At 40.6% G+C, this 20,291-nt stretch overlaps 2 protein-coding genes across 4 annotated transcripts in view; one reads left to right on the top strand and one right to left on the bottom strand.

Annotated features, from left to right (window-relative positions):
* LOC128701519 (uncharacterized) overlaps positions 1-20,291 on the top strand; it is a 109,874-nt gene that overhangs the window by 58,085 nt on the left and 31,498 nt on the right. The gene's annotated exons all lie outside the window — the stretch shown is intronic.
* LOC128701524 (ileal sodium/bile acid cotransporter) lies at positions 851-19,831 on the bottom strand. 3 transcript variants are annotated; one of them, XM_070101641.1, is made up of 7 exons: positions 19,455-19,831; positions 14,469-14,771; positions 12,812-13,017; positions 9,893-10,109; positions 6,162-6,329; positions 5,067-5,162; positions 851-1,940 (listed from the first exon to the last, which is right to left on the bottom strand). In XM_070101641.1, exons 2-7 carry the CDS (start codon positions 14,769-14,771, stop codon positions 1,737-1,739), a joined length of 1,194 nt encoding a protein of 397 aa, XP_069957742.1. In that variant the 5' UTR covers positions 19,455-19,831; the 3' UTR covers positions 851-1,736. The 3 variants fall into 3 exon arrangements, with proteins under 3 accessions (XP_069957742.1, XP_069957744.1, XP_069957743.1); XM_070101643.1 differs by having other exon boundaries at positions 19,782-19,802; XM_070101642.1 differs by lacking the exon at positions 19,455-19,831 and adding an exon at positions 17,050-17,086.

Genomic DNA, 20,291 nt, shown 5'->3' with positions numbered 1-20,291 from the left:
GCCTGGTTGACCAGACTATGATCCACCATGAGGCCTGGTCTCAGACTGAGCCGCGGGGGCGTTGACCTCCGGAACCTTCTATAGGTAAACTCCGGGGAGTAAAAAAAAATTAGTTTACATACAATAAAATATTGTTAAACACAGCAGAAAGTCACTAGCATGCATGTGCATGCGCTGTGTACTGTGGACACCATCCATTGTTGGGTTCCAGTGCTTCAAGGAATGTTGTTATTTGCTTGGGTTCTTGACTGTTGCCTCACTCAGTTGTCTTCCGTCATGTTTCATGCTCACATCACTTTCAGATACCTGCTTCATTGTGATTATTTTGAAGTACAGACAAACAAAGGGAGAATTTCACGTAAAAGTTATCCACGTCAATGCGAAAATAGCGAAGCTAGAACGCTAGCTCATATACTGTGATCCAGTGTTCACCAGTCAGTAAAATATGTACCACTGATACTACTACTACTGCTACTATCACCACTGCTACTATCACCACTGCTACTTCTACTAGTAATTTCTAGACAGGTAGAGCAACATTAATTAAAATATATTTAACTTCTGTAATGCACGACTCACGAAATCGTAATGACACGATTGCAAACAAACCATACCAGGGTGGGGTTAGAACACGCGATCAGAGAGTCTCAAAACTCCAGACCGACGCGTTAGCCACTGGGCTAGCTAGCTTACGCAACGGTCTGGAGTTTTGAGACTCTGACCGCGGGTTCTATTCCCACCCGTGGTATGGTTTGATTTTTCTATAATGCAGTTTTAATTTTTTTAAAGTATTGAAAGATAATTATTTTTATCACATTCTCAGTAATAAAAGATTTAAATAAAATCCAACTTGGTACTCTTTGAATTTATTGCAATAAAATGAGTCGTACAATAAAGTGAAAAATAAACATTACCCCCCCCCCCTGGGGGACCGTCAGCACAGCACGCAGGATTTCCCGATCCTCTATACCTGCTTCAGGGTGGGTTGGGGCGTTTGATCCAGCGAATTGGAGCTAGCCTCTCCGTGGATCAAACGTGGTTATCTTTCCCTCCCTGAGGATTTAGCGCTTACCCGTGAATGTGCGTGGTAAGCTGCCTAATTAGTCAGGTCAACTGGACTTGGGATTTTTTAGCGTGATCATGTCTCGCAGGAGAGCCAAGGGTCGTGATATATAACAGTGGAGACGCTATTCCTGTGTGCAGGCGCTTTCTCTCTCTCTCTCTCTCTCTCTCTCTCTCTCTCTCTCTCTCTGTTACACAGAGTTTTACAAGGTTAGGTTATATTATTGCTTGGATAGCAATAATGTACAAGCTGACTTTTTCTACCATATGTATCTCTACTACTACTACCTCTACTAGTATTACAACTATTACACCTCACTCGAAGCCTATATATACCCTTTGTGTCCATGTATTGTTTGGAACGGCTTGATAAAGCTCCTGAAGAGCGAAACGTTGCCACAATAAAATGTCACATTAGCTGCACTTGTGTCTTTTTATCCAAGGTTAGGTTAAGGTTGCTAACTTTATTTAAGAATTGTTACCTACATCAGCTAATTTGAAAACCTTTTTATTCTTATGAGACTTACAAATAGAGAACAGGATGAAGTTGGAGCCATTTGTGGGCCAACGATTTTACTTGTTTAACTGATGTCATTATGCTGTACGAACATGCTCTCTCTCTCTCTCTCTCTCTCTCTCTCTCTCTCTCTCTCTCTCTCTCTCTCTCATATTAATCAACTAGTGACTATGGCAAGTTGCTTTTCTGCTGCTGTTCCTTTCTCAGTCTTGGCTGTGTAGGTCATGGAGACATCGACGTCTGGCTGGTCTTGGGAAGAACATCTCTTCATATACATCTTGAAAGAGAATATGCCCAGGAACACCTCGAGAATCAAGATAAGGCCGTAGAGCGTGGGGAAGATGACGATCTGCGCCCGCGTCTGTGGAGTATAATGACGACTTGTGTTAGTGGTGCTAGGAAGGGTGACGCTCATTATTGTGTTGTTGTTGGGGTTTATAGGGCCACTGACAGCTCATTGTTGTGGTGGGTAGTGGTAATAGTAATTTTGGCGGTAGTGGTGTTTTAATAGTCGTTGTGGTGGTGTAATAGGGATGATGGTGGTGGTGTGTATTTTTTAATACGCCGGCCGTCTAGGCAAATACATTCCCTATCATTTATTCAAGTGTTAATGTTTCATTTTTTTGTCTACAAAGACAGTTACGTCTATAAACACAATTATTGATCTAACACCTCAGTTAGGTGTCCGTAGCTCGATTGGTAGCGCACTCAGCTCCCACACTGAGGTCCGGGAGTCAATTCCCGGTACGATTGGAAACATAAGAACGGAGGAACACTGCAGCAGGCCTGTTGGCCCATACTAGGCAATTCATCCCACTAACAAACATTTGACAAACCCAATTTTCAATGCTACCCAAGAAATAAGCTCTGATGTGCAAGTCGCACTCAAATCCAACCCCTCCCACTCATGTACTTATCCAACCTAAATTTGAAACAGTCTACCCAACTAGGTAGACTGTTCCACTCATCAACTACCCTATTTCCAAACCAATACTTTCCTATGTCCTTTCTAAATCTAAACTTATCTAATTTAAATCCATTACTGCGGGTTCTCTCTTGGAGAGATATCCTCAAGACCTTGTTAATATCCCCTTTATTAATACCTATCTTCCACTTATACACTTCAATCAGGTCTCCCCTCATTCTTCGTCTAACAAGTGAATGTAACTTAAGAGTCTTCAATCTTTCTTCATAAGGAAGATTTCTAATGCTATGTATTAATTTAGTCATCCTACGCTGAATGTTTTCTAACGAATTTATGTCCATTCTGTAATATGGAGACCAGAATTGAGCTGCATAATCTAGGTGAGGCCTTACTAATGATGTATAAAGCTGCAGTATAACCTCTGGACTTTTGTTGCTTACACTTCTTGATATAAATCCCAGTAATCTATTTGCCTTATTACGTACGCTTAGGCATTGCTGTCTTGGTTTAAGGTTGCCGCTCACCATAACCCCCAAGTCCTTTTCGCAATCTGTATGGCTAAGTTCTACATTATATAACTTATAAGTGCTATGGTTATGGACACTCCCGAGCTTCAGAACCTTGCATTTATCTACATTGAACTGCATCTGCCACTTTTCTGACCAAGAATAGTTTGTCTAAATCCTCCTGAAGTTCCCTAACATCTACGTTTGAATCAATTATCCTACCTATCTTTGTGTCATCGGCGAATTTGCTCATATCACTAGTAACACCCTCATCAAGATCATTGATATATATTATAAACAACAACGGGCCCAAGACTGATCCCTGTGGAACGCCACTTGTTACAGATCCCCACTCGGATTTAACCCCATTTATGAACACTCTCTGCTTCCTGTCTGTGAGCCATGACTCGACCCACGAGAGCACTTATCCCCCAATGCCATGAGCTGCCACTTTCTTTAACAGTCTTTGGTGCGGAACTCTATCAAAAGCCTTACTAAAATCTAAGTAAATAATATCAAATTCTTTATCGTGGTCAACAGCCTCAAAAGCTTTACTGAAGAAAGTTAATAAATTAGTTAGACAAGACCGGCCTCTTGTGAATCCATGCTGAGTATCATTAATCAAGCTATGCTTATCGAGATGGCTTCTTATAATCTCAGCTATAATTGACTCTAGTAATTTGCCTACAATTGAGGTCAGGCTTATTGGGCGGTAATTTGACGGTAACGACTTGTCCCCTGTTTTAAAAAATAGGAATTACATTAGAAATCTTCCACATATCAGACACTACACCTGTTTGAAGAGATAAATTAAAAATATTAGTTAGTGGTTCACAGACTTCCATTTTGCATTCCTTAAGAACCCTTGAAAAAACCTCATCAGGACCCGGTGACTTATTTTGCTTCAGTCGGTCTATCTGCTTCACAACCATTTCACTAGTGACTGTGATGTTACATAATTTATCTTCTTCTGGCCCACTATAGAAATTAATTACTGGAATATTATTAGTGTCTTCCTGCATAAAAACCGAGAGAAAATAATTATTTAAAATCGAGGACGTCCTTAAGACACCTGTTGTCCATGTTCACTTATCAGTAAAATAGGTACCTGGGTGTTAGTCGACTGGTATGGGTCGCATCATGGGGACAAAATTGACCTAATTTGCCCGAAATTCTTTTCATAACAAGTGGCTTTCTATCTAGTAGTATGTCATTGATGTCAGCTATGGTCTGTATACCTTGTACATATAGAAATAAAGATTATTATTATTATTATTATTATTATTATTATTATTATTATTATTATTATTAATGACACTGACAATTTCTGTAATACTAACTCAAGTGTGGTAACTCATGTATAATACAAATCTTCCAAACATCCAGCTAGCCTTAGAAAACCAAGAAATTCTCATTACATCAATACTTGAGTGAATGTGATCCGTACGAATACAAGATGGCGTCAGTGTGTGTGTGTGTGTGTGTATGTACTCGCCCATTTGTTGTTGCAGGGGTCGATTCACAGCTCCTTTCCCCACCTCTTCGCTCATCGCTACTAGGTCCACTCTCTGCTCCAAGAGGTCTATCGCACCTCTTCCTAAAACTGTACGTATGACTGTGTGTGTGTACTCACCTATTTGTGGTTGCAAGGGTCCATTCACAGCTCTTGGCCACACCTCTTCGCTGGTCGCTAGTACGTCCACTCTCTCCGCTCCATGAACAAAGAGATTGTTCCACTTCCTGACAACTCTGTGACTGAAGAAATACTTCCTAACATCACCGTGACTCATCTGAGTCACAGGGATGTGACCTTGTGGCCCCTTGTTGCTGTGTGTGTGTGTGTGTGTGTGTATTCACCAGTTTGTTGTTGTAGGGGTCGAGTCACAGCTCTTATCCCTGCCTCTTCGCTGATCGCTGCTAGGTCGGTCCACTCTCTTCCTGCTTCAAGAGCCTTATCTCACCTCTTCTTAAAGCTGTGTATGGATGTCTGTGTGTGTGTGTGTGTGTGTGTGTGTGTAAACTGAGCAAGGGAAAAGAGAGAGAGTGATGTACTCACCTTGTGCTCAGGGAAGGATAGACTGATGACGCTTAGTGCGACAGGCATGTTCTGGCATCCAGTCTCTATACCGATGGTGCGACACACTTTGTGGCTCTGTTGACGCAACATAAGCTTTATTTTAAAAAAATCTACAAGTGTACATGGATGGTATACAATACCGACAAGATGAAGAATTAGACACATGTGCAGCATATGGGTATCTTTATTTGTATACGTTTCGCCAGCCAGTGGCTTTATCTATATAATACGGGGACATAATGTGAAGACTATAGAATTATATACAAAAGATGAGGTAATTAGTTTCTCAGCCTTGGAGTCTTGAAGACTACGGTGATCTTCACCAACTCCAAGACTGAGGGACTGATTACCTCACCTTTTGTATATAATTCTACAGTCTTCACATTATGTCCTTGTATTGTATTGATAAAGCCAGTGGTTGGTGAAACGTTTACACATGTAGATGATACGTAAGACACATGTGCAACAGTTAAGTATCTTTATTCCGAAACGTTTCGCCTACAGAGGCTTGAGTCCCTCAGCCAGGCTGAGGGACTGACAACCTCAAAACTACCTCTTCAAGGGTGATAGACTGATTACATCATCTTCACATGTCTACTGCTTCTGCTAACTCTTCCGTACTCGACTGAAGACACCTACTGTGTAGGCGAAACGTTTCGGAATAAAGATACCCAGACGGTGCACATATGTTCAAACTCTACATGTAGTTCTACAGACAGCACTATAAGTTTTGTTCAATAGATCTGATGGTACATAGATGATACAATATTTAGATTTAAAATAGCGTAACCTAATAACGTCAAAATCACTAAGGCTTTACCCTGTGAAGTGAGAGTGGGAAATTACCCTGTGGGTGAGAGTGGGAACTTACCCTGTGGGTGAAAGTGGGAACTTACCCTGTGGGTGAAAGTGGGAACTTACCCTGTGGGTGAGAGTGGGAAATTACCCTGTGGGGTTAGTGTGAAATCTTACCGCGTGGGTGAGCGTGGGAACTTACCCTGTGGGATGAGCGTGAAAATTTATCCTGTGGGTGAGCGTGAGAACTTAACCCTGTGAGTGAGCTTGAGAACTTACCCTGCAGGTGAGCTTGGCGATAGCGTATGCTAGAGTAAAACCGGTGATCGGAAGGAGGAAAGCAGCGGCGTAGATGAGTGGCGTAGCAATCACGAAGGAACGCCCATACAGAATCACCCAGATCACGAAGATTATTAACACTCCCAGCCAACCCAGCATGCTCGCCACCTGCCAGGAAACACCTCATTACACGCTGAATATATAATTCCTAATGGTTATAGTCATATCCATAATTTTTAAAAGGGTGGATCGGTAAGCCAGTGGAAGGCCTCGGTCAGATGACCAAAAGCTCCAGCTGCGGATAATCATATGACTAAGATCCACGTCAGGAGATATTTGTCCCGTTTCCTGACAAACCTTACCTAACCTACCTAACAGGCTAGAATCTAACAGCTGTTGACTCGTTGTTCGCTGCTAGAAAATGATATTCAACCACAAGCACCCGGGTTTGATTCCAGGAGCGAATTTAATAAGGAACATACTAACATAATGACAAAGAAGAAAGAAAAATGGTATAAACCTTGGTAATTGATACCGACAAATTGGAGAAGTGATCAAGGTCCCAGGGGCGAAACGTTTTCTAATAAACATATCCTGGTGTCTTTTTAAACCAAAAAGTAACCTGCATATTTTTTTTTTTTGTAAAACGCTACCAACCTTAGTTAAATTGTTACTCAATTGTAACCACAGTGACAGTATACATTATCACACAGTAGGTAACAAGCCATTGTCTGCTTGAGTGTGCAGGTATGAGTATTTTTATTAACTACAGATATATCACTATATTTATAAATTATCGTTATCTGAGTGCAACAAACCATTATTATTTTTGTAAAATTCAACAACCTTAGTTAAAATATGCTGAATCTGTTTACACTGTTGTATGGTATGGTACGTCAGTAATCTGATGATTACGACTTGTGTACAACAGTTGGGTAACTTTACTGTTGAAAAGTTTCGCCTACACAGTAGGTTTCTTAAAGCAAATATAGGCAGCAGTTGTGGTAGTGAAATGAAAATGTAATCAGTCCAACTTTGGAGAAACAGTATTTGAGGTGGTGAGTCCCTCAGCCTGGAGAAGAGTCCAGCTCCATGGAGCCGAACTCAGCATTTTACTCCATTTTCAACACGTATGTAATATGCTCTTTCTGAGATATAAAGCCGGAGAGTTTACTCAATCTCCTCTCATTACAGTTTACATGTTTTTGCTCTAAGAAACTATACCTGTGCTCCAGTTCCTTGGATCGATCGTAAATGCCTTTCATTGCCCCAGGAATTGTATGACCTACACGTTTACCCCTCCCCCGTGAATATAAATAATGCTCTTGGTATTGCTATACCAACCTGCTGCCACACACACAGGTAACTTAAACGTATCTTGGCCATCACTTTAATCGTCTGTTGAGAGACATACGGACAAGCCTTCCCACACACGCAGGGCAAGATTCCTTATACCATTTCACCTACCGCAGCTGTACAGTATATAGGTACCCGGGTGTTAGCTGCTGTGTGTTGTTACATTCATTTCCACTGTGAAAACTCTTTTCTCTGTCTTCCCTATATTTTTCACTAGTAAAATCTTAATGACGCTCGCATTTCGTCCTCTGGGATATTAAAAGTTCAATTTCATCAGACTAATAGAAGATATTATTCAGATTATTAATCCGGAGGGTAAGTAATCCAGGTTAATCCAAGAAAGACAGTTAGTATGACTTATATCCATTGGATGAGTTGTTGACGTGGAAGATATCTCCAAGGACCAAGATATATTCTAGGGACTTCGTAATTTCTTGCTAGCATCTTCATGAACATTTAATGACACTATAATTCTCGCGATAGTTGTATTAACAGGATTGTAAAGAACTCAGGAAATGGCCGGGATTTGAAACTAAGGTAAACCAGTCTTGAATCTAGCAGGCCAGTGATCTGGCTAGGATATGTATACACAGTTTTTTAGAGATTAAAGATTCTTGACTGGTGGTGAGCAGGCAATATGCAGCCTTCACGACCCTCTTGTAGTAGATAATGTTTAAATTCCATTAACCAACTAAACTGAATTGAGCAACTATAGGCCTATATCAAACCTGCCCCTACTATCTAAAATCTTCGAAAAATTAATTCACGAACAAGTCTATTCCAATTTGGATTTAGACCGAAAAAAAATACTAACGATGCAGTTATATATATGCTTGAACTAATATATTCGGCACTCGAAAAAAATTAAATTCCCCTGGGACTTTTCATAGATCTACGAATAACATTTGGTACAGTTGACCATGACCTGTTAGAGGACTGCTGCACTAGACACCATGCTCCACCGCTTTTAAAGAGTCTTAATTTGCTTAATATACAAAACATCCACACTTATTAGTGTGCCTACTACACACACAGAACATTATACTCAAATATAAACTCTCCTCTCAAACTCCTCTTTGATAACTATAACAGAACAAATAGGCATAACACAAAGCACAAATCACTCTTCGATATCCCTCATGTCCATCTCTTTGCAAAAATGCTATACACATAAAGGGCCCGAAGACCTGGAATTCATTGCCAGAACACACTAAAGGGTCTCTGCTGCCTGCAAATCAATTTAAGACCCTACTTAGAAATCACCTCATCACCCAAAATTAACCAGACGAACACTATACTTAACATCTACCAGTTACTCAAAAAACTCTTAATTTATGACTGCTCAGCTATATGATCATTATTCCAAACTTAAAATTGTTTCAATTTCTTTATTTTAATTTGTGCTAAATTGTAATACTGTATTTTTTTATACTATATCAAAACTGTAATTCTTCTCTACTTAACTTATTAAAGCCATATACCGTGAACTAGTTGAATATTAATTTTTCTTGTATTCATTGTTACGCAACTAATGACCATATGTACAATTACAGCACTGTTATTACTTTATTAATCTTAAGTTAGTCTTAAGTTTGGCCGAAATGCTCTGCATATAAAGGGGCTTTTGGCATGTTCACCCAGTTGTTACACTCCTTTGTACAAACATGTATCATGCTAAAATAAAATTGTTACTAACCTGATCTAACCATTAGACGGCGCAGTCTCGAGGTTACAGCACTCTTCTGCTAGTTTTAGGATTTGTTTGTCATGAGTTGGAAACTAGTCCGCCTCCTGAGTAACCCAATATTTTTATGGGATCATGCTTCTCACAAAAATGTTTGCGGTGTCTACTCCAGTTCCTACTCCGCTTGACTTCTCTAAAACACTAAAAGTAAATACTGGCCGCTTCATTTTTGGCTGACTTAAGTAACACAAGAGAAGTGTTTGCTTTGCTGATAAGAGCAACATTTTTTTCTGTCATGTTAGAGACCGTAACCATCCTATAAGATGATCCTGACTAAGTGATCTATCCCTCTTCCTGCTCTAACACACGTTCTCTTATTGAAATAACCCTCATACCAGTTACGGTTTTGGTTTTAATACTTGTCTTCCTTAGTTCATTCTCAAAAACCCTGATCTAAGGAACACGCGTGACCTGACCTGACCTTGGCTTTCTCCTACCTCTTCTGATCTGTCTTCTGGTTTTCTCGAAGTGAGGGCCACCGATTCACATCTAAGGAGGGCCGACCGCTACACATCTAAGGAGAACCTACACTCATTTTACGACGTTAATGTTACAAGGTAGCCAACGTGAATTAATTTAACGCTTCTTGTAAACTTCCTCCTCCTGACAAGCATCATAGCGCCTTCCTCACCTTGGTGATGATACCGGCAGCTCTCTCGCTGAAGTGCCTGATGATCATTCCCACTACGACGGGGAGGGTGATGAAGGCCAAGGACATGATAATGTTACGGAAGGGCACGACGATGTTATCCTCGTCGTCTTCGTTCAGCCAATACCGTGAGTACATCCACAGGTTGAAGGGCATCCCTACGAAGGCCAGGAGAGACGAGCATGCAGTCATCACGATGCTATGGGAGAAAGATGGCTTGTTAGCTGCCGCAAAGAAAACATCAGAATAAATGACCGGCTTTTTATTTTATGAACAGAAATTTTGTCAATTTGCGATCGCCGGAGAAAACTCTTAATGCTTTCAAGCCAGCGAGTCAGAAGAGTGTATTATAAGATTAAGAAGAGCAGTACAAGATATGTTGTAATGGTTTCAAAGACTCGCGAGTAAACACTAGGATATAGACAATAATAAATATCCTAGTGCAGGGGTGGGGAACGTGCGGCCTTCTGAATGAATTATTCTTATTGAAGTTATTAGATAATAATTAGCTTTTTACAAAATAACCGACATTTTGCAGTATAATCAAAACTTCTTGGATGCGGCCTTATTTAGATTACAGCTAACTTTAATGCTGCCTTCCAACCTAGAAAAAGGTTCCCAGCGCCTCTACCAGTGTTTGCTAATGTGCCTTTCTTAACCACTTGTCTGTACCAGCTATCAAAGTTCATCTTATTTAATGGTATGATATATAACCACGAATGTAAGGAGACACGTGCAGTTGTACTAATCCAATTTTAACGATGTTTCGCCAACGTAGCTGATTTTAATAAGCCACGAACAGTTAAACCTAGTAAGAACATCAGGATCTAATGGCCCATACTAGGCAGGTCTTTCTCAAACCCGAACCCACTAACGATGAGGGGGAACAACAAGAGAGGTGCGAGTTAGGTCACATTGATTTTCTGACGTCCTAAAGTTTTCTAGTAATAGGTTCAACTTATAACTGAAAGGAGGTTCAACTTATAACTGAAAGGAGGTTCAACTTATAACTGAAAGGAGGTTCAACTTATAACTGAAAGGAGGTTCAACTTATAACTGAAAGGAGGTTCAACTTATAACTGAAAGGAGGTTCAACTTATAACTGAAAGGAGGTTCAACTTATAACTGAAAGGAGGTTCAACTTATAACTGATAGGACCTGGAATCTTTTCCCAGGTGAATTACAATGCAAGAGAAAGTCTAAAACCATACCCCCGGCCGGGATTGAACCCGCGGTCATAGAGTCTCAAAACTCCAGCCCGTCGCGTTAGCCACTAGACCAGCTAGCCACAATAAGATTCATCCAACTAGGTATATTTCTACACCATAGGAAAGTTAGCACAGGCACCTCTGTGACCACAAATCTTATTGTGGCTAGCTGGTCTAGTGGCTAACGCGACGGGCTGGAGTTTTGAGACTCTATGACCGCGGGTTCAATCCCGGCCGGGGGTATGGTTTATTTGCAATCGTGTCATTACGATTTCTTAAGTCAAGAGAAAGTCTATTTATGCAGGCTGCCCATATGCACCTAGCAGTAAAAAGTAAGCTGGGTGTTAGTCGACTGTCGTGGGTCGCATCCTGGACAAGTGACCTGTTGTGGGTCGCATCTTGGACAAGTGACCTGTTGTGGGTCGCATCTTGGACAAGTGACCTGTTGTGGGTCGCATCCTGGACAAGTGACCTGTTGTGGGTCGCATCTTGGACAAGTGACCTGTTGTGGGTCGCATCTTGGACAAGTGACCTGTTGTGGGTCGCATCCTGGACAAGTGACCTGTTGTGGGTCGCATCTTGGACAAGTGACCTGTTGTGGGTCGCATCTTGGACAAGTGACCTGTTGTGGGTCGCATCCTGGACAAGTGACCTGTCATGGGTCGCATCTTGGACAAGTGACCTGTTGTGGGTCGCATCTTGGACAAGTGACCTGTTGTGGGTCGCATCCTGGAAAAGTGACCTGTTGTGGGTCGCATCTTGGACAAGTGACCTGTTGTGGGTCGCATCTTGGACAAGTGACCTGTTGTGGGTCGCATCCTGGACAAGTGACCTGTTGTGGGTCGCATCCTGGACAAGTGACCTGTTGTGGGTCGCATCCTGGACAAGTGACCTGTCGTGGGTCGCATCTTGGACAAGTAACCTGTTGTGGGACGCATCCTGGAAACAAGCACCGACGAACCTAAACGGAAATAAGCCACACTGCTTGGATTTTTTTTGGGTTATTCTGGCTTAATATCCTTATACGTAAATAATTTAAAGATAATCTTTGTTTTTGTGTGGAAAAATGGACACTTATGTACAGTAATAAATGTTGTGAACTTTAAGTAAGCGTCTTCCACATCTTGACGGTATCAAGACCATTTTTCAGTAGTGTTTGTATTAGTTTTCCTCCTGTTTCTTCTTCATCTCTTCTTTTTCTTCTTCGGTTTGCCCTGACCTATAGACTGTGGTCTCAACTTTGGAATACACAATTATTTACTTAAGATAATCTTATCTGGCAGCACCACTGCGTAATCTCACTATACTACATATAGTCCAGTGGACTAGTCCCGGGAGCAACTACTGGAGTGACCCAGGCCATATACTTAGGAAATAAAGATAATGGTATTCTTTGTTTTAACATCGACTCTAGGCTGAGGGACTGATAACCTCAAAGTCCTTCTGATCTTCACCATTCTTCTTTGTATGGACTGATGAAGCCACTGTGTGGAGAAACGTTTCCACAATAAAGATACCCAAGTGTTGCTCATGTGTCTAATTTATCAACTTGTGGGTTCTCTGAACCATTTATCTATATTGAATAGTTAAGAACAGAAAAATGGAGGAGCACTGCAGTAGGTCTACTGGCCCATACATTTCAGTCATTATCAAAAACGCCCATTCCCACCCACGAGCGGTGCCCCTACTGTACCTGAGTGCCAGGTCTCCGTCAGCCCAGTAGGTGATGAAGTTGGAGAGGGAGCCCCCAGGGCTGCAGGAGATCACCAGAACGCCCAGGACTTCGTAGGGCCGCATCTTGAAGAGTACGGCGAAGAGGAAGCCCATGGCTGGCAACACTACGAACTGACCCACCATGCCGATCACAGCGCCCACGGGCCGACGCAGGTGTGTCCACATCTACAACACCAACCCCAGTTTAGTGTCACAGTCAAGAAAAACATTTAATTGTAAGAAACACAGTTATCATTGATAGAAATATGTATAATTATCAGAAACACGATTATTATCGTAATAAACATGCATGATTACCATTGCCAGAAACACGATTATTATAGTAAGAAACGTGCATGATTATCACTGCTAGAAACGAGTGATTATCATCGTAAAAAACATGGTTGATTATCACTGCTAGAAACGAGTGATTATCATCGTAAGAAATGTGTGATTATCATTGCTAGAAATACTCACGATTATCATAACAGGAAATGTGAATGGTTGTCATGATTATCATTAAGAAACATACATCATTATCATTAAGAAACATGCGTCATTATCATTAAGAAACATACATCATTATCATTAAGAAACATACATCATTATCATTAAGAAACATACATCATTATCATTAAGAAACATACATCATTATCATTAAGAAACATACATCATTATCATTAAGAAACATACATCATTATCATTAAGAAACATACATCATTATCATTAAGAAACATACATCATTATCATTAAGAAACATACATCATTATCATTAAGAAACATACATCATTATCATTAAGAAACATGCATCATTATCATTAAGAAACATACATCATTATCATTAAGAAACATGCATCATTATCATTAAGAAACATACATCATTATCATTAAGAAACATACATCATTATCATTAAGAAACATACATCATTATCATTAAGAAACATACATCATTATCATTAAGAAACATACATCATTATCATTAAGAAACATGCATCATTATCATTAAGAAACATACATCATTATCATTAAGAAACATGCATCATTATCATTAAGAAACATACATCATTATCATTGCAAGAAATTCGCAGGAATACATCAAAATAAACATACGTCAAAATATACTCGTTATTATTCCAGACATGAATAATATATCCGGACCTATAGTTTTTACATAATCTTTTTCATATAGTTTCTCTTCCGTTATTTAGGTTAGGTTATATTGGGTTGTGTTTTAGCGTTAATTTATGGTAATCATTTTAAGTAGTCAGTGAGATGGCAAAGAATAGCCTAAAAAATCCCATTTATGTCGGTATAATTACGTATGTCTTGGAAAAAACAACATGTTACGCTTTTCTGGAAAGTTTGTATGTTGAAATTACTATATTGACTAACATAGGAATCTTAAGATGGGCTGGAATATATATTACATGGGCCTTCAGATTATACACAAATAACCCGCATATAGGAAAGAGAGCTTAGGACGACGATTTGGTACGACTTAGACCGAAACATATGTATGTTTTGCATATACAGTATTTTTTTTTTATAAATAAAGATCATTATTTTATTAAGTTAGGTTATGTTAGTTTGGGTGGCTGATCCTGTAATGATACTCAAGATGTTGGTTGTGACCTTACCTCCAGCCAGTTGATGGCAGAACCCATCCCAAGCATGAGGAAGATGGTGTTACAGGTGAGTACGATGGTGGAGGTTAAGTAGAGAGTGATACGCCACTGAGCCTCCACGGGTATTGTGGAGTTGTCCATGTTGGTGAGGTTGTAGGTAGACACCTCAGTTTCCCCCATCAGTAGCGACATTAAGTCAGGACTGCTGGTGCTGCTCCTCACTTGCTCTAAGTGGTTGTGTCCAGGTTCTTCAGCGTCCTCCATCAGCAACCACTTTAAAAAAGGTGCGCTGGTGCTCATCCTCGCTGCCTCCATCTGAAGTGTACCACTTCGATTCAGTCTTATAACAGACTATTTATGAAAAAAATGACACATGCGTAGAACAAGCTTTTGTTGTTGATAAGACCATAGTGGGTTTAGCGCTTCTTTTTGATAATAATAATTATTGATAAAACTCTACAAAGATATTCGTTTTCAAAAATGAAAGTTTATTATAATTCAGTGCCCTTCAACCATTACTGTCTGCTGTACGCTGGTGTATCGTACTCACTTTGTATATATACTGAGTGTTGTATATCTGTCATCTACCGGGAGTGAATATACACTGGGGATGAACATCTCACTACATATATACCAGTACTGATGACCCTTGTGTGGTTGATAGACCCTCAGCCTATTTACCATGTTTAGTGTACATAAATGGTATACAATACCGACAAGATGAAGAATTAGACCCATATGCAACATCTGATTATGTTTATTTGTAGACGTTTCGCCAATTAGTGGCTTTATCAATACAAGGACATAATGTGAAGACTGTAGAATTATATACAAAAGATGAGGTAATCAGATTCTCAGTCTTGGAGTTGGTGAAGATCACCGTAGTCTTGAAGACTATGGTGCTCTTCACCAACGCTCTGTCATAGGGCAGCTGTACCAGACAGGAACTGGATGAGTAAAGCACATGTGTAACTGTTAGGTATCTTATTTTCGAAACGTTTCTCATACACAGTAAGCTTCTTTAGTCGAATACAGAGGAAACTAAATGTTTGATTGAGGAAGCCTACTGTGTACATGAAACATTTCGGAAATAAAGATAATCTCTCTTACTCATCTACTTGTTTGTACTGTATACCATTATTATCAGTCAGAGAATAACGGCCAGGGGTATATATAGAATGGTCACCCACCCATGAGATAATTCCTAATGGCTATTATTCATAACCATAATTTTTAAAGGGGAAGACTGGTAAGCCAGCTGAAGGTCTCGGTCAGAGAACCAGAAGCTCCAGCTGCGGATCATCATATGATTAAGACCCGCGTTAGGAAACACTTGTCATGTTTCCTGACAAACCTTACCAAACCATGAGCATAAACAGTAATCTTCCCTCAGAGTCAGAGACAGGTCATCACTTGATGACGACCCGTGTTAGAACGAATGCTTTCATTAATATAGTAATATGCTGAATGGTACACACAATTACGCTTCATAACATAATTGTTTTGTTTTTCTTGAGTGGTGTGAGAGCTCCTGGTAGTACCACTTGGGGAGATAACCTTGAGTATGATGCTCTCTTCCCACGCTATCTTTTAGTGATAGTGCGGCTTCTCATTGCCCACACATCAAAGGAGGCGTTTAGAGGTTACTAACGGGCTCTTGATCCAAGGAACTGGACCTCCTTTCCCTCTTTTTAGATAAAACTTCATTGCCTCCCATTCCCCTAGGTGATATACGACTTCTAAAGGTTTAACGCTGCCGTGAATGTATTAAAATTCGTCAGTAGCGAGCCAGGGAGCGTCTCCATGTTGCCACACTGAACAAGACGCCGGTCTTGTTGCAAAATATTCACATTTTGCTAGTAAAATTTCGTTTACTGACCAGATTACCAACGCCAATTTCTTAACGTTTTCTCTTATTTTACTTGAAGTTAGACTATGTTAAGTTGGGCTATGTTAAACTAGGTAACACTCCTATAAAAAGTATTTATCCACAAATAAGCAGATAGAAAGAAAAAAAAAATACTGCAGTGAAGAGGAGACAGGTTACAGGTTACAAGAAGACTTGAACAGACTAAAAAAGTGGGCAAAGAAGTGGCTGCTTGACTTAAATCAAGACAAATGTAAGGGATTGGAAATTGGGGAGGATGAAGGGAAAGCAGATTAAGTGTATAAACTAGGAAGGATGAATCTACGGAATTCAAAATAAAGATAACAACGTTGTAGCGAAGGAGTACCAGGAAATGCTTAAATCTGCACGATTATAGCTAGTATGTCAGAATGGCTCTCAAAGCCTGTTAAAATCTTTGTCACAGCTTAAATGGTTGTATCCTGACTGCACGTCACTCATAGCCCGACCTTAATTTAGAGCCTATCGACTGCATGAGGGCCATTTATGGCCGTATCTCACATGTTCGCTAGCGTCAAGAATAATCTAATCCCTCATATAGGGTTTAAAATAAATTATGATAAAGGACCCCAATGGAAATAAGTCACTCTGACTTTTTTGGGTTATCCAAGGTTCTCTACACATATGCTGCTATGTATGATAATTCTATGTAACTGTATTTGTGTATACCTGAATAAACTTACTTACTTATGATTGCATATACACCCACGACGCTGTAACCCACGGGACCCTTCAATCCTACATGATTGTATGGTCCCGTGAGAAGTCGAAAAAGCGCTTGGAATTTCGCTATTCTTTCACAGTGGTTGTTCTGTATATATATATATATATATATATATATATATATATATATATATATATATATATATATATATATATATATATATATATATATATATATACATGCAGAACAACCACTGTGAAAGAATAGCGAATATTGCCCAACGACAATGTGAAAATGTCATAACAGCGAAAGGCAGATCTGACCCGAAGCTGTTGTACAGCCACATCAGGAACGTAAGAACATAAGAAAGAGGGAACACTACAACAGGCCTACTGGCCCATGTGGAGCAGGTCCATGTGTCTTCCCCCCGGATTAGACCAATGACCCCCCCCCGGATTAGCTCAATGACCCACCCAGTCTGGTCACCTCCACTCAAGGATGGAGCACTGCACCAGACCCAGCAGCACAAGCTAGTCAGGTCCAACTCACACCCACCCACACCCACTCATGTATTTATCTAACCTATTTTTAAAACTACACAACGTTTTAGCCTGAATAACTGTACTCGAGAGTTTGTTCCACTCATCCATAACTCAGGAGGAAAGCAACAGTAAAGGACCAGGTAATCAGGCTGAGGAGGAGAGATCACCAAAAACTACCGCGAAGTATGTGAAGTGCTCCACATGAGATTCAAAGTGTTCACAGTGGAGACAGAAAGGACTCCAGAAAGACAGAGAGACGGGGTTCACCATCAAGTATTGGACACAATACATGCAACCGAGAAGTGAAGAGGCTGCTAAGCGAGCTAGAAACCTCAAAGGCGATGGGGCCATATATCATCTCTCCATGGGTCCTGACAGAGGGAGCAGAGGCGATATGTGTACCACTAACAACAATCTTCAACACATCTGTCGAAACAGGGCGACTACCTGAGGTATGGAAGACAGCAAATGTAGTCCCGATTTTTAAATAAAGGAGACAGACATGAAGCATTAAACTACAGACCAGTGTCATTAACATGTATAGTATACAGAATAATGGAGAAGATTATCAGAAGAGTGGTGGAGCACCTAGAAAGGAACGAGCTCATCAACGAAGCCAGCACGGTGTCAGGGACGGAAAATCCTGGTCATAAACCTACTGGAGCTCTATGACAGGGTGACAGCAGTAAGACAAGTGAGAGAGGGGTGGGTAGATTGCATTTCTTGGACTGTAAGAAGGCGTTTGACACAGTTCCACACAAGAGATTAGTGCAAAAGCTGGGGGACCAGGCAGGGATAACAGGGAAGGCGCTACAGTGGATCAGGGAATACCTGTCAGGAAGACAACAGCGAGTCATGGTGCGTGGTGAGGTGTCAGAGTGGGCACCTGTAACGAGCGGGGTTCCACAGGGGTCAGTCTTAGAACCGGTGCTATTTCTGGTATTTGTGAACGACATGACTGAAGGAATAGACTCCGAAGTGTCCCTGTTTGCAGATGATGTGAAGATGATGAGAAGTCAGGGATCTGGAGAGGCTGCAGGCATGGTCCAGCAACTGGCTTCTGGAGTTTAACCCCACCAAATGCAAAGTCATGAAGATTGGGAAGGGCAAAGAAGACCGCAGACGGAGTACACTCTAGGGGGCCAGAGACTTCAAATCTCACTCAAGGAAAAGGATCTTGGGGTGAGTATAACACCGGGCACATCTCCTGAGGCACACAACCAAATAACTGGCTGCAGCATACGGGCGCCTAGCGAACCTAAGAACAGCATTCCGACATCTTAATAAGGACTCGTTCAGGGCCCTGTACACTGTGTACATCAGGCCCATATTGGAGTATACATCACCAGTTTGGAACCCACACCTAGCCAAGCATGTAAAGAAGCTAGAGAAAGTGCAAAGATTTGCAACAAGACTAGTCCCGGAGCAAAGGGGTATATCGTACGAGGAAAGATTAAGGGAGATCGACCTGACGACACTGGAGGACAAGAGAGATAGGGGGATATGATAACAACTTATAAAATACTGAGAGGAATCAACAAGTTGGATAGAGACAGGATGTTCCAGAGATGGGACACAGCAACAAAGGGTCACAGTTGGAAGTTGAAGACTCAGATGAATCACAGGAACGTTAAGAAGTATTTCTTCAGTCACAGAGTTGTCAGGAAGTGGAATAGTCTGGGAAGTGATGTAGTGGAGGCAGGATCCATACATAGCTTTAAGAAGAGGTATGATAAGCACATGAAGCAGGAAGAGTGACCCAGTAGCGGCCAGTGAAGAGGCGGGGCCAGGAGCTATGAATCGACCCCTGCAACCCCAACTAGGTGAGTACACACACACACACACACACACACACCTCGGTGTTCATGTAAGCCTGTGAAACTTACTTTTAAGATGTGGTAGTTCAAGATGCGAGACTTAGGACACGTATAATGAGGCGGGAATTTTTTTTATATAGATAGGATGCGTGTAATGATGTGGGAAATGTACATGTAGGTGAGATACCGGTACAGGGTCAGGGAATGTTTACATATATAATACATGCGTAAAGGTGCATGAAATATTTATTTGGGTAAGACCCGTATATAAGGTAAGGTTTCGCACATGAAACAGCAGTAGTCAGTACAAAAAAATATAGGGATGGTAAAGAGGTGTGTACACAGCAGGAGGCAGCCTATATAGGTGAGTAGGATTTGGTGAGATATATGCACTACACTGGATGAGGTCTTGTCCTGCACACCCTACCCACAATACTGACAAATATCTACACCCTTATCTATCAGTTCTCCACAGCACCTTACCCCGATCCACCCCCCCCCCACCACCATCCCATCCACCAAAACCTCTGGAGTGTTTGAGGATATCCTCATTGTCCACATTGGATTTGTCAGCATCATTAGTAGCGTAGTGATGTCCCAAGTTGTATGTATACAAATGAATACTGAATATGTATGCATATATATATATATATATATATATATATATATATATATATATATATATATATATATATATATATATATATATATATATATATATTTATATATGTCGTGCCGGATAGGTTAAACTTGCGATTTCGGCTTTAATAGCAACGCTCTTCTTGTCAAATAAGGCAAATATCATTCTAAACCTAACAAAAAAAATATTTCATTGTGTTTGTTTATTATTGAATTCTTGTAAACTAATCTAAAATATATATTTCGATTAGGCTTAATTAAATTGCG

Source organism: Cherax quadricarinatus, chromosome 78 (assembly GCF_038502225.1).
Source record: "Cherax quadricarinatus isolate ZL_2023a chromosome 78, ASM3850222v1, whole genome shotgun sequence".
NCBI classification, from domain to species: Eukaryota; Metazoa; Arthropoda; class Malacostraca; order Decapoda; family Parastacidae; genus Cherax; species Cherax quadricarinatus.
The sequence above is the reverse complement of the archived record's forward strand: the minus strand, read 5'-3'. Positions and strand labels throughout refer to the sequence as shown.

Bases quoted from the DNA above. Each gene is read 5' to 3' on its own strand.
- LOC128701524 (XM_070101641.1), bottom strand. From the start codon at position 14,771: ATGGAGGCAGCGAGGATGAGCACCAGCGCACCTTTTTTAAAGTGGTTG. The intron at 10,110-12,811 runs GTACAGTAGGGG...TTTCTCCCATAG, and splicing joins GACGGAGACCTGGCACTCAG to CATCGTGATGACTGCATGCT. The intron at 5,163-6,161 runs GTAAGTTCTCAA...TTGCGTCAACAG, and splicing joins TCGCCAAGCTCACCTGCAGG to AGCCACAAAGTGTGTCGCAC.